This window comes from Dreissena polymorpha, chromosome 2, assembly GCF_020536995.1.
Source record: "Dreissena polymorpha isolate Duluth1 chromosome 2, UMN_Dpol_1.0, whole genome shotgun sequence".
Lineage (NCBI taxonomy): Eukaryota > Metazoa > Mollusca > Bivalvia > Myida > Dreissenidae > Dreissena > Dreissena polymorpha.
In genome coordinates, this window is record NC_068356.1 from 18,575,132 (window position 1) to 18,588,612 (window position 13,481).

At 34.3% G+C, this 13,481-nt stretch overlaps 2 protein-coding genes across 4 annotated transcripts in view; one reads left to right on the forward strand and one right to left on the reverse strand.

The window, feature by feature from the left end:
* The window catches only part of LOC127866101 (methionine aminopeptidase 1-like), a 39,337-nt gene extending 31,925 nt beyond the window's left edge, over positions 1–7,412 (reverse strand). The window contains exons 1-2 of one of the 3 annotated variants that reach the window (XM_052406506.1): positions 7,216–7,412; positions 2,487–2,538 (exon numbers count right to left, since the gene is read on the reverse strand). In XM_052406506.1, the coding sequence (XP_052262466.1) occupies positions 2,487–2,538; positions 7,216–7,335 (172 nt within the window). In that variant the 5' untranslated portion in view covers positions 7,336–7,412. The remainder of the gene's footprint in view (positions 1–2,486; positions 2,539–7,215) is intronic. The other 2 variants (XM_052406505.1, XM_052406507.1) reach the window with 2 other exon arrangements.
* Positions 7,413–7,609: 197 nt separating this feature from the next.
* The window catches only part of LOC127866100 (cAMP-dependent protein kinase regulatory subunit-like), a 156,405-nt gene continuing 150,533 nt past the window's right edge, over positions 7,610–13,481 (forward strand). Inside the window, exon 1 of the mRNA XM_052406503.1 lies at positions 7,610–7,825. Coding sequence (XP_052262463.1) covers positions 7,658–7,825 — 168 coding nt within the window. The 5' untranslated portion in view covers positions 7,610–7,657. The remainder of the gene's footprint in view (positions 7,826–13,481) is intronic.

Consider the following 13,481-nt stretch of genomic DNA (forward strand, 5'->3'; position numbering starts at 1 on the left):
GATATATCCGGCGCGCGATATAACTCGAGAAATGTCTAACTTAATTGTATTGCGGTTAACTTGTCAATTTTCCCCAATGTTTTCATTTTATATACAGCGCTGCTACATACTTGTATTGTAATAATTGCAAACCAATGCTACAATATACGTTTTCGTTACTACATAAGTATCTGTGTATTTTTCATAAAAACCAAAAGTAAATTATGTTTTTTATTTTTATGTACGATCCCTCGCGAATCAGCTAAAATAAAAAATTCTTGCCGTAAAAAACGTATAAAATACATTGAGCATAGATTCCAATTTACCCCTAGCGTAAGGGTAACGATACCACGTGTTTGAATTATATATGGAAATGTCAACGCCACATAATTCGCGTGATACCGCAGTACTTTTGTTGAAATTTACAACGAAACTTTTAACGGAAATTAAATTATCGCAATGTAGTTACAAATAAATACACCCACACGCATTTTCGCGCGCTTTTTATCAGAACAAAGAAATTCATGACCAGTACCGAAATTTAACGATTTATATACCAGTAAACTGCCATTATTACCTTTGCAATGACATTAATTGGATATTTCCTAAGTGTTAAAAACAACCCCAACCTTGTGTAAACAACATTGTCACTAATCGAATGTTTTTCACGCTTCACTGCGTGCCATAGTAAGCCGCGAAATATGGGGTGTTGATACTAGCTAGAACCGGTTTTTTGCTAAAGTTAGCAAATTCTCAGATTAAATCATGTCATTTAGTGATCATGCTCGTCGGATTTTTGGGAGCCATAGCCAAAGCGCGATATATTGGACAGCGCGATATAACGGTCCGCGTTATATCGGCGTTGCAGTGTATTCAAGCTTGACTAATACACAACCGCGCGAATCTTCGTTGATTGGTGTCATACGCTGATACTAGTCTGCTGACATGCAATAGACTGGTCCTGACCGGTTTAGAGACTGCAGTGTATGGTTTATCACACCTAATCGAGATAAGAATGTAATAAGGGTATGCTAGCATGTGCACTGCGTAATCGATTTCATGACATGGGAATTTTAGCAAACAGAATCTTTGGGATTTTCAATCGGTCTTTCATGACCCCAATCGGTCTAGGACCGACAAAACCGAAAAAAATATGATCCCTGATTATCTAGATACAACTTCTGTCCAAGTATGGTGATGCTCAGATGAAAACTACTTGAATTAGAGAGCGGACACCATGCTAAATTGATTAAAACGTACTAAGTGACCCCGTGACCTAGTTTTTGACCGTGCCTGACCCTAGTGCTGCAACAATATACCGGTATATCGGTATATATCGCAATACGCAATCCGCATATTGTATTGCGATACGATTTTCATCATACTGGTACGAAAATTTTACAAAAAATCATTCACATTTTGTCCAGAAAAGCCATCCGAAATAATGATAACAAGGTAAACAAAACAAAGCAGTGTAATTATTTTTTTTCCGTAAAATTAGCATTCTGAAAGTGTATTATACGGAGTAGCGTTGTTACATCGGAGCATTTGTTCGATGCTTTTGAACAGATTATCGTTGAATTAATTGCGCACAGCTGTAAATGTTTCGTTCGATTCTGAATTGAGCATTATTAAATTTGTAATCCGAATTTCGGAAATACTCTTCCAAATTTTAATGCTAATGCGACAATAAAAAATTCTAGTGTCAAATAAAAAGTGCTTTATCCTTTGTCTCAATAAAAAGCGCGCGAAAATTATACAGACGAAAATTATACAGACATGTAGAACGTCGCATGGAAAGTATGGGTGTATTTTGTGTTGTATAAAAACGGGAACATCACGCCAGGTGAATAACGCGTGTTCAGTGGAAAAAAACACCCGGGTTGGACGTTATTTTATCACATCTTTAAATAGTTACGAATGCCAAAATGTATTTGATACTTAAGAAAATTTGCGAATGTTTGTGTTTCTTGTTATTCTGGAGCACATTTATATTAAATATATACCAGAATTTGCTTTAAAACTGGAATATACGGAATTATCGGGTAATTAGCAAGTTATAATTTTGGTACAAGTTAACAATATATTGCGATATATTGCAATACGGGTTTTTGAACTGACAATATATTGGCGTATTGTTGCAGCACTACCTGAACCATATTCAAATTTGACCTAGACATCATCTAGATACAACATCTGACCAAGTTTGGTAAAGATCGGATGAAAACAACTTGAATCAGAGAGCTGACACTTAATACGGACAGACAGACCGACCGACAGACAAGCTCACTCCTATATACCCCTCTAAACCTTGTTTGTGGGGGTATAATGAACATTTTATCAAAATATCCGAAACAGTTTAGATTACTTCAGAAAGAATGCAATATTAACTAGTTACATTAAAAAACTAATTTACCTCATAACTGTTTGTTACACCTATGAAACTCTGTGTATGTATGTACAACCATGATATTTAAAGTTCATAATGGTCAATTAATGTTACTTACTTGTTTTTTTATGAACCTTCTTATGCTCTGCCCAAAATCCTTTAAAGCAAGTCTGAAAATGAAATATAACAGACATCAATACAACACTTAATTGAACTTTGCAACAAGGTTTCTAAAAACAAGAGCACCACATAATAGGTGCCAACGCTCGGCTGCGGGTGCAGTTTTGAATAAGTGAAAGCTTGTTAGACATTTTTTTAGAGGTCACAGTGACCTTGACCTTTGACCTAGTGACCCTAAAATGGGTGTGACATGTAGAACTCTTCAAGGTGCATCTAAATATGAAGTTTCAAAGCTGTAGGTGGAAGCACTTTGATTTTAGAGCAAAATGTCAAGGTTTTAACAAGATGCGGACGGCGGACGACATGACAAGCTGGCTATGCCAATACCCTGGGTTTTCTTCGAAAACAGCCTAGCTAAAAATAAATAAATTTAAGGATGAAAATTAAACAGTATTAATTGGGGTTGATTTCTGGAAGAATGCAATGTTTACTTATACTTTTTTGTTTCTCAATCCTTATGAGCCATGCTCGCAAATCTTATATTTAAGCTCAATATTAATTTTTTTAAATACGCGGTGTGCACTTTAAAGGGGCCTTTTCACGTTTGGGTAAATCAACAAAATTGAACAACTTTGTCCTCATTCGCAAATTTTTGTTTTAGCTATGATATTTGTGAGGAATCAGTGATACTAAACACCATGCTCTAAAATAGCCATTATATGCATCTTTTGACGATTTAAAAAACAGAAAATTATAAAGCGTTGCAACGCAAAACGAATTAATAATTTGGAGTGTTCTGTTGTTGTCGTCATATTTTGTGAAACAATCAGGATTGGTTATATGAAGTATAAAATACACCTGTTGTTGTATCCAGAAGGATGGCCGAGTGGTCTTAGTGGGAGACTTTTTACTCCAGGACTCCAGGGGTCAGTGATTCGAGCACTGCTGAGGGTTACCTTTTTTTAAATTTTATTCTTGATTTTTTACTGAAGCTTTTTATATCCAATATTAACATTTATCAATATAAAGCATTTAATTAAAAACTTTAAAACATGCCAAAATCTGTGAAAAGGCCCTGTAACAGTGTTGTTTACTGAATATTAATTAACAATTTATTAGAATGTGAACTATTTCACAATTTGTTATTGTAACTGGCATTATAAGGACACTCCTCCTCCTTTACCGTTCAGAAACTTGCATTGCTTTCTGATATACATCTTTGATTGTTTGAAGCATTCCTATTTCAATTTGTTCTTCACTGATTTCTCATCCACAGAGATGAGGTGAAAGACATTTGTTCTTTTGATAATATTCTTTTTCATCAGAACATTGCCATTTGGAAAATATGAATTTCAGAAATGAACTCTGGGTCAACGAGTCACCAAAAAGTCACACCCATAACAATACCAATGAACCTTTAAAGCCATTAGTCTAGTCCAATCAGGAAACGTACATGTACCAGTACTAGCCAAATTAGAGGAAAACTTTGTGCAAAAAGACCTGAAACTTTGGGAAATTCAAGTCATGAAATCTTTTAATTGGGAAAAACTGGTGTTTTTAAAGCCTGGTATTTAATTGCACAAACAGGGTTCCCAGCTTTTGGTATGAACACAATTCCCTGATTTTGCCCTGATTTTTCCCTGATGGAAAATAAAATTCCAGGATCATAATTTCGACCTATTTCTTGTTTTAGACACCCTCAATAAATAGCAGTTAAGGACAATAACATGTATTATATTTATAAAATTTCATAGCAATGGCCTCCCATTTCCGCTCACAGCCATCCTAGAGAAAGAAGTAGGTTTTTACTAATAGTACACTAAGGTACATGTATACTTCAAAGTCACCATAGCCATGCAGAGGAATTGATTTGCTGTTTTCATTGTATGGACTTTTCGACACAAGTCGGGAAAGTTTGACAAAATTCCCTGATTTTTCCCTGATTTCAGGAACTTTTCCCAAATTCCATGACTTTTCCCTGACTGGAAAAAGTGAAAGTGTTTATCCAGGTTTTCCCTGATTTCCAGGTTGGCTGGGAACCCTGACAAACCCATTTAAATATTCATGCACTTGTATGGCAAGCGGTTTGACGCATAATCCCAAGAAACTAGGTTTCTCATGAAAACCTAGGTTCTCATTTGAAAACTTGGGTTCTTGAAGCAATCTAAAAGCAAGAACCTAGGTTCTCATTCTGAGAACCTAGGTTCTCATGAGAAACCTAGTTTCTTGGGATTATGCGTCAAACCGCAAGAAACTAGGTTTGTTCTCATTTGAAAACTTGGGTTCTTGAAGCCATGTGCAATCTTCAAGCGAGAAACTAGGTTTTCAAATGAGAACCTAGGTTCTCATGAAAACCTAGGTTCTCATTTGAAAACTTGGGTACTTGAAGCAATGTGCAATCTTCAAGCGAGAACCTAGGTTCTCATTCTGAGAACCTAGGTTTTCATGAGAACCTAGGTTTTCAAATGAGAAACCTAGTTTCTTGGGATTATGCGTTGAACCGCTTGCCATACACGTGCCTTTTTGGTTAAATGTTCAGTTTCAGTGCTCATTTGGGGCTGATACTATATAAAAGTATGGATCATAGAGCAAAACAACAGTTTGATTAATACTTCATGTGTTTACCGGTCAATATCTTCCATCATATTCACATGGTATTAAGTAAACTTTGGAAAGTGACAAACATAATAAATCCGAATATGAATATGATTACTGTGAAACCATTTATTTTCGACAGCACAAAATTTCGTCATTTTTATAAAAATGACGATTTCGTCAGCACTTAAATTCGCCGATTTCTGATTTTGAATTAAAAAAAAAATGCGTCAGTCAATATCCGATTTGTGTGTAATACATATTCGCGATCAATCGCAGTTGCGAAAAATCGTGGTACGAATGCGGGAACACACTTGTGAATCACTGCAGGAGGTGGGGCCTGTTTGTCACATGCCAATTAACTAGTCTTTTGTTATCAAAGGACAGTAATGGACCCTCCTAAATAATGCCATTCACACGTTCATTGCTATGATTAGCGGACAAGTGGGATCGAATAACCGTTAACGAGTGTTTGTAACAACGAAGCCAATTGCCAATTAGTCTTATTCTATTATTGTTTTGCAAGCAAATCAAACTAGTCACTTTTGTTTATTTTCTTGGGTATGTGTTCTAGTTGGTATGATTTTTATTAAAATGCTGTCAATAAAGTTTTAAAACTGTTTGTGTTATACGAAATAGGTTCCAGATTGTTAAGTGTTTTTTTTCAAATTAAATGCTTTTTTATTCTGATATAAACATTAAAATTATAAACTCTATGTGTGTGTTTGTTCTTAAAAAGTAAACTACCGGTATATAAATCAATAATGTCAATAATTTAAAAATAAATAAATTGATACATATAAAATAGTAATAAGTGTGGTTAAACGCAAACAATCAAACAACAAACAGCAATTAAAATATTCTTTATTAATTTGTGATAAATACGCATGTTGATCACACATCATCATCTTTTATTTGGTTCATTGTCTTTCATCGGCTTTCGCTGCGTGATGGCTAATATGCAACACCCCTGAAAAACACAATGCACCTATTGGGTAATAAAGTTATAAACAATTAGCGCTAATTCATTATCATTCTACATAAACGAACTCAATGCATTCGATACAGCTGTACTGCACACGCGTTTTAAAGAAGTGTAATGTGTCAGTTAAGTACCTTGTGTAATCTACATCCTTTTGTGTCAAAACCGGATTAATCTTGATTACGAAACAGCAGTGAATGTGTGCATGGATTATGTTGAAATTTAATTCGACATGTCTACGGTAAAGTTTTAAAATATTATTCAACTTAGTGTTTATTTTTGTTCAAACATAGAGCATGATTGTTCGTTAGGATCTTAAATTCGCCGATCAGTCGACTGACGAAATTTATGAAAATTAATGCCTGACAATTAATAATGGTTTCACAGTATACTAAAAACAAAACTAAAACTATCAAATTATTTCCCCAAATGGGGGTTTAGCTCTTGTTTTGCCCTTTCTTGAATTTACCATTTGTTAAAATGTCCTTTTGAATTTACTTTGCTATGCCTCTATGACCTCCAGGGTAAAACACTTATAATGATGGTCAAAATGCCTGACGGTCTAGATAATCACAAATCTTATTCTTAAATGACACAAATATCAATACCTACTGTCCAGTAAAAATTTGACAAGTTTGTATTTAACTGAATTATTATGTTAATGTGTATAAAATATTTGCTGTTTGTTTCTAAAACGTATTCCCCATACTTGATGGACACATGCATTTCATTAATCCCTACTAATTGAATGATATCCCTCATTTATTCAAGTGTTATTTGTAATTTTCGCAGATAAAAAAGTAAAATTATTGCTGCTGCATATATTGATTTCTTTAATATGATACAACAGGACTGATATTTAGCTAGACAAAAATATGTGAACACTCTTTTAGAATTTAGATACAAGGTAAACTTCAGCAAACAGGTCTAGTAAGAAATGGATGAACAGTGATCTGTGTTAACACAGGAAATAGGGACAACACTACTTGCTAACAGTCTGGGATAAACAATGAATATTGAACGGTTCTGGTAAGTGAAAACGAGCCAATTACGTTTCATTTTCCATGGCGTCCGAATTGATGTCTCCGAATTAGTATGTTAGTATGAAGTTCATGGCATATTTTTAATAATTAATTTAGTTCAGTCAAACCTGGCTACAAAAATATGAGCCTTGAATCCCCAGCTTTAAACAGGATGGACACTGGAGCTTTGCTTCCTTATCACAGCCAGTTGTTTCACACATCCTTGAAGAAACACAAGTCTCGGCCATTTCTTCGAGTTACCTCCCGTATGCCGAGGACTTCAAGTCAAGACGATCATGGGTCAACACGGTTAGACGTATTTATGGCCTCTAGTACATGGACATGAATAAACAAGAAATTAGACTTTGAGCAATACATAAAAATAAATGTATTATAACACATTGAGTGCAGTTTTTTAATGACTTTTATAAATCTATAGTTATAAAATAATTTGGGAAGTAATAATAGTTTGAGAATATCCCCCTTCTTTTACGTTTGTTTTCTCACAGCCAATCAAATCTCGTTTCACATAATGAGAGAAGTCAAGGACACTTGTTGACACACACAAACATGGCAGCAAATTCGGATGAGGAGCAAAGTTTGCGAGAATGTGAGAATTATGTGCAAAAGCACAACGTGCAGCAGTTGTTAAAGGAATGTATCGTTCAACTTTGTATCAACCGCCCTGATAATCCGGTCACTTTTCTGAGGGAATACTTTGAAAAGCTTGAAACAAAGGTAAGAGTTTGTTTTGAAAATGATAAACATAGGGGTGGGGTATGATTTGTTTTGATGGCAACTAAACTTTGGTCCAACAATTTGAGTTAGAAAACATGTATATATTTATTGAATAGATCTGTGTGATAGATCATTTGAAAACAAATAAATATGTGGCCTTTTCCTAGTATGGTAGGTTCTTGTTAAGTCCTGGGTTCTTTGATATGGACATTGCGTGAAATCCCTTGATAAAACTTTAGCATATGATGAAGTTTGTTACTGAAAATTTTTTTGACACAGACACCATCATTTTTCTGATAAAAAATGCGACAAGAACAGGTCAATATTTTAATTAATCAAATATTTCCTCTTTTATATAGTGTTCATATATCCCAATATCTCGTATTATCTTACCCCCTCATAGTAATTAGTATCGTGCATTTAATAATAAACCCTCAAGAAGTGCTGGACAGTAAATGTTTTTCCATCTGAAAAGTTTAAATGTATTTGCTGTTTATTAATGACTATTATGACGATCTTTCGCATGATTTCTGTTTTTCATGTTTACAATTCCAGGCAGATATTATGATTAAACATAATTATGTTAGTTTGTTTTTTATTTATTAGTAGGGTTATCAAATGTTTTTTAGCCACTTATTTGTGTTAAAAAAAGAATAATTTGAGAGAAACTTGAACAAGACTTTTGTTTTTCCATCAAGAAACTATTTAAAGAAAAAGAACATTTGCATAGTAACAAATCTTAGCAACCAATCAGAAGGGCCAATAATATGAGAAACAGTGTACATGATACTGATAACTACATGGGGCTTAGACTTGCCAGTATTTAGGAAAAACATTACCAATTTTAATGCAGTTTTTGTTGTTATGTCCAATAATACACATTAAACTATATATTGACATATTAAACATGTAGGTTTTTCAATCTTTTCACTTATTGTATTGAGATCAAAGGTTAATAATTATGTTAATATAATTATTTGTAGTAATCTATTTATAAAATATTATTGTTGTACACTGTAACTCCAAAATAGTGCGGTCCGTTATAACGCTGTGTCCAATATAACGCGGGGGGTCCTTGGATCCTGTTTTTAGCTCACCTGTCACAAAGTGACATGATAAGCTTGTGTGACCGTGTGATGTCCGGCGTCCGTATGTGCGTGTGTGCGTGCATGCGTGTGTCTGTCAACAATTTGTTTGTGTAGACAGTAGAGGTCACAGTTTTCATCCAATCTTTATGAAATTTAGTCATAATGTTTATCTTGATAAAATCTGGGTTGGGATTGTATTTGAGTCATCTGGGGTCAAAAACTAGGTCACTAGGTCAAAAACTAGGTCACATAATAGGTCAAATAATAGAAAAACCTTGTGTAGACAATAGAGGTTGCAGTTTTCATCTAATCTTTATGAATTTGGTCAGAATGTTTATCTTGATGAAATCTGGGTTGGGAGTGTATTTGGGTCATCTGGGGTCAAAAACTAGGTCACTAGGTCAAAAACTATGTCAAATAATAGAACAACCTTGTGTAGACAGTAAAGGTCACAGTTTTCATCCAATCTTTATGAAATTTGGTCAGAATGTTTATCTTGATGAAATCTGGGTCGGGATTGTATTTTGGTAATCTGGGGTCAAAAACTGGGTCACAAGGTCAAAAACTAGGTCAAATAATAGAAAAACCTTGTGTAGACAATAGAGGTCGCAGTTTTCATCCAATCTTTATGAAATTTTGTCAGAATGTTTATCTTGATCAAATCTGGGTTGGGATTGTATTTGGGTCATCTGAGGTAAAAAACTAGGTCACTAGGTCAAATAATAGAAAAACCATCAACAATTTATTTGTGTAGACAGTAGAGGTCACAGTTTTCATCCAATCTTTATGAAATTTGGTCAGAATGTTTATCTTGATGAAATCTGGGTTGGGATTGAATTTGGGTCATCTGGGGTCAAAAACTAGGTCACTAGGTTAAAAACTAGGTCACTAGGTCAAATAATAGAAAAACCTTGTATAGACAATAGAGGTCACAGTTTTCATCCAATCTTTATGCAATTTGGTCAGAATGTTTATCTTGATAAAATCTGGGTTGGGATTGTATTTGGGTCATCTGGGGTCAAAAACTAGGTCACAAGGTCAAATAATAGAAAAACCTTGTGTAGACAATAGAGATAAAAGTTTTCATCCAATCTTTATAAAAATTTGATCAGAATGTTTATCTTGATGAAATCTGGGTTGGGATTGTATTTGGGTCACCTGGGGTCAAAAACTAGGTCACTTGGTCAAATAATAGAAAAACCTTGTGTAGACAATAGAGGTCGCAGTTTTCATCTTATCTTTATGAAATTTGGTCAGAATGTTTATCTTGATGAAATCTGGGTTGGGATTGTATTTGGTTAGTCAGGTGAGCGATTCAGGGCCATCATGGTCCTCTTGTTTCTCCAGCCTTCCATTTCTGATTCAAATCCATGTTATGCAACTTCATGTATTTTCAGAAAATTCAAAGAAGCCGGCGATCACAGCTTGATTGCTTTATCCGTCCATTTAACTTATTTTAATCGATTAGAGGTTAAACGACACTCGACAGCTAATTGGTGTTAATATGTTGTCTTGTTGTGTAATGTCAATAAAGGTGTTAAGACTCGTAAGTCCGTGTTTATTACATGTATTCCCTAACAGAGCGGTTCAGTGCGCTAATTTCAATTAGGCAAGTGCAAGCGGAATAATTATCAAATTAAAATTAAAGTTATTTAAAACGATTACCTGTTTATGTTTTGTATTTATTGTGTATTGTATTTCATTGTATAAACTATGGCTGTGTAAGTGTGTTATCGTTTATTATATGCTACACATGCTTGATAAATAAAAATATCTGTGTGTGTGTTTAATGTTTCAGTACGTATACGAAAAATAAAATTTAAAATCCTGACGATTTATTTACATGCTTACGCAGTGAATTAGTTAACAGAGATGCACGTTTTTTACATGCTGCGTATGACGCAATGAAACCATTTCTTTGTACATGTATCGTATTGCATTCAATCTAAATTTAAATTCGCTCGTCCAATGAAAGCTGTGTCCCATAATGCACTGTACTAATTTTTCTGAAAAATGGCGTAGATATATGACTTTGTTTACAAAATTCGTAAACATATTTCTTGTCATTAATGTTCAACATTATTTGTTCGTAAGTGATGTTGTAATTATATTGGATTATCGGATAAATGTGCACATTAGAAAAGCGGTATATATACTGTAATCGTTCGATTCGGTTTCTATGCATGTATTTGCGGATGACAACAGCATGACAATACACAGGAGTGACAGGACCTATATTATAGGCTATACTCTACCTGTTTTTATAGCCCCCTTAAATAAATAAGCTCCAAACTTATAACGCTGTTTATAACGCTGTTGCGTGGCTTGGACCCCGTCATCCGCGTTATGTTGGAGTTACAGTGTAATAACTTTATGAAAATAATCCACGACTTCACAAGCATTATAGCATATAAAACTTCAGAAATATACTTTGGTTTCGATGTTGAGTGTTTTATAACATGCTTAAACAATAATTCAGTAATTCACGGTTATCATATTGATAATAAATACTACATACATAAATTCAAATATGTTTTATTCAAGCCTTTTGTTTGAATAATTACCTAAAATTTCTACAATGCTATGCATGTAACCAATTCAAAAGACTTGCTATTGGGTATTTAGCAATTCAGTTAGTTCTTCTTGAAAGCTTTGAGCCAGGACTTGAGCTTTTATGAGTACATACAAACAGCTCAAAGTTCTACATGTACCTTGTATAGGCAAAAACATGTAAAAGCTATGTCCCATGTATGTCTATAAAAATAAAAATTTAATTCAATCAACCTAATACATCAGAACAAACACAATACATGTTACCATCAACATCAACTTGCGTGTCTCTTGTGTGCTCAAAACAAAAACTTAATAAAAACGTTATCAATCTGAAAGCGGAAGTTTTTAATTGACAATTCAATCTCTTGCACGACATTTCTGGAGATAGTCGATGTATCGTGTTGTTATACACAAGATCTGTCTTTCGGTGGTTTCTGGCTTTAGTCCATGTATCACAATTTATTTTCAAGTACAGAATATCTATTTTAGCATAATTTCAAATTCCTTTTACTTGGCGTAATCTATGGCAAAAACTTGCACATTTTCATGAATCTTTGAAGTGTTTGAAACTTGTATTAATTTAATTTTTCTTCAAGCGCATCATTTTTGGCATTGACTACCAGTGTTTTTTTCACCATTTTGGTTATGAGGCCAAGTCCCTTTGGATTGGGAAAAATCCCGTCATTTTCACTAACATATGTAAATAAGTATTAATAATATTTTTGCTTACAAATACTCTAAAATTCTACAAATGATTTCAATATAATATTTACTAAGGTTCAACTTATAGAGCTTGACTTAAGATGAATAAAATGTTGATTATTAGTAAAAAAATATTAATCTTTTTGGAAACCTTCAATTTTGTATGCCCCATTTCGGAAAAATATATACTATTTTCCATTGGGAATGTTTCCCCTACCAGACCCAAATTGGAACAAAAAACCCACTGGAAACCCTTTTTATACGCCCGTTTAAAAAAAACAGGACGTATTATAGTTTCACTTTGGCGGCGGGCGGGTGGGCTGCGCCCACAGCAGTGTCCGCTCTCTAATTCAAATAGTTTTCATCCAATCTTCACCAAACTTGGTCAGAAGTTTTATCTAAACAATATCTAGGTCAAGTTTGAATATGGGTCATGTCGGGTCAAAACTAGGTCATAGGGTCACAAGTAATTTGACTACTGTTTTCATCCGATCTTCACCAAACTTGGTCAGAAGTGGTATCTGGACAATATCTAGGTAAAGTTCGAATATGGGTCATGCCTGGTCAAAAACTAGGTCACGTGGTCACTTTCACAGTGCATTTCTAATAGTAGTATAGTTTTCATCCGATAATTATCAAACTTGGTCGGAAGTTGTATCTAGACAATATCGAGGTCAAGTTCGAATATGGGTCATGCCAGGTCAAAAACTATGTCATGAGGTCACTTAGTGCATTTCAAGCATTTAGCATGGTGACTCCCCTCTCGAATTGAAGTAGTTTTCATCTGATCTTCACCAAATTTGTTCAGAAGTTGTGTCTAGATGATATGTATGTCAAGTTCAAATATCGGTCATGGTAAAGTTATTAAGTTGTCCAAAACCTTCAAACGGGCGTAATTCTTGTGACAGTTTGGCACTCTGGTTTACTGTTGTTTTCCATGATTTTTAAATGTCACTAAATTTCCATCCATCTCAGTAAGAAAGTGATAATATTTTCGGATTAATATTTGCTTTATATTCTGACTTAACTTGATACAAATTTTCTTAAGGGGAGTTGTAACTTTGTGATCCCGCAAAAAAAAAATTTGCGAGCAAAGTTGTAAAAATTCGGATAAAATTATTACAGAGCAAATTTTAATAAAAAAGTAATGTGAGAAACAAAACAAATTAACACACACACACTGAAGTGCCCTTTTGATGAAAGAGCGTCCTGCCCTAAGAAAATCCTTCTGGAGCACTGCAGTGCCTGACTGAACAAAACCTCAATATTTTATCTCGAGACTATAAAGAGGCAAACATATTGTCAATACTACC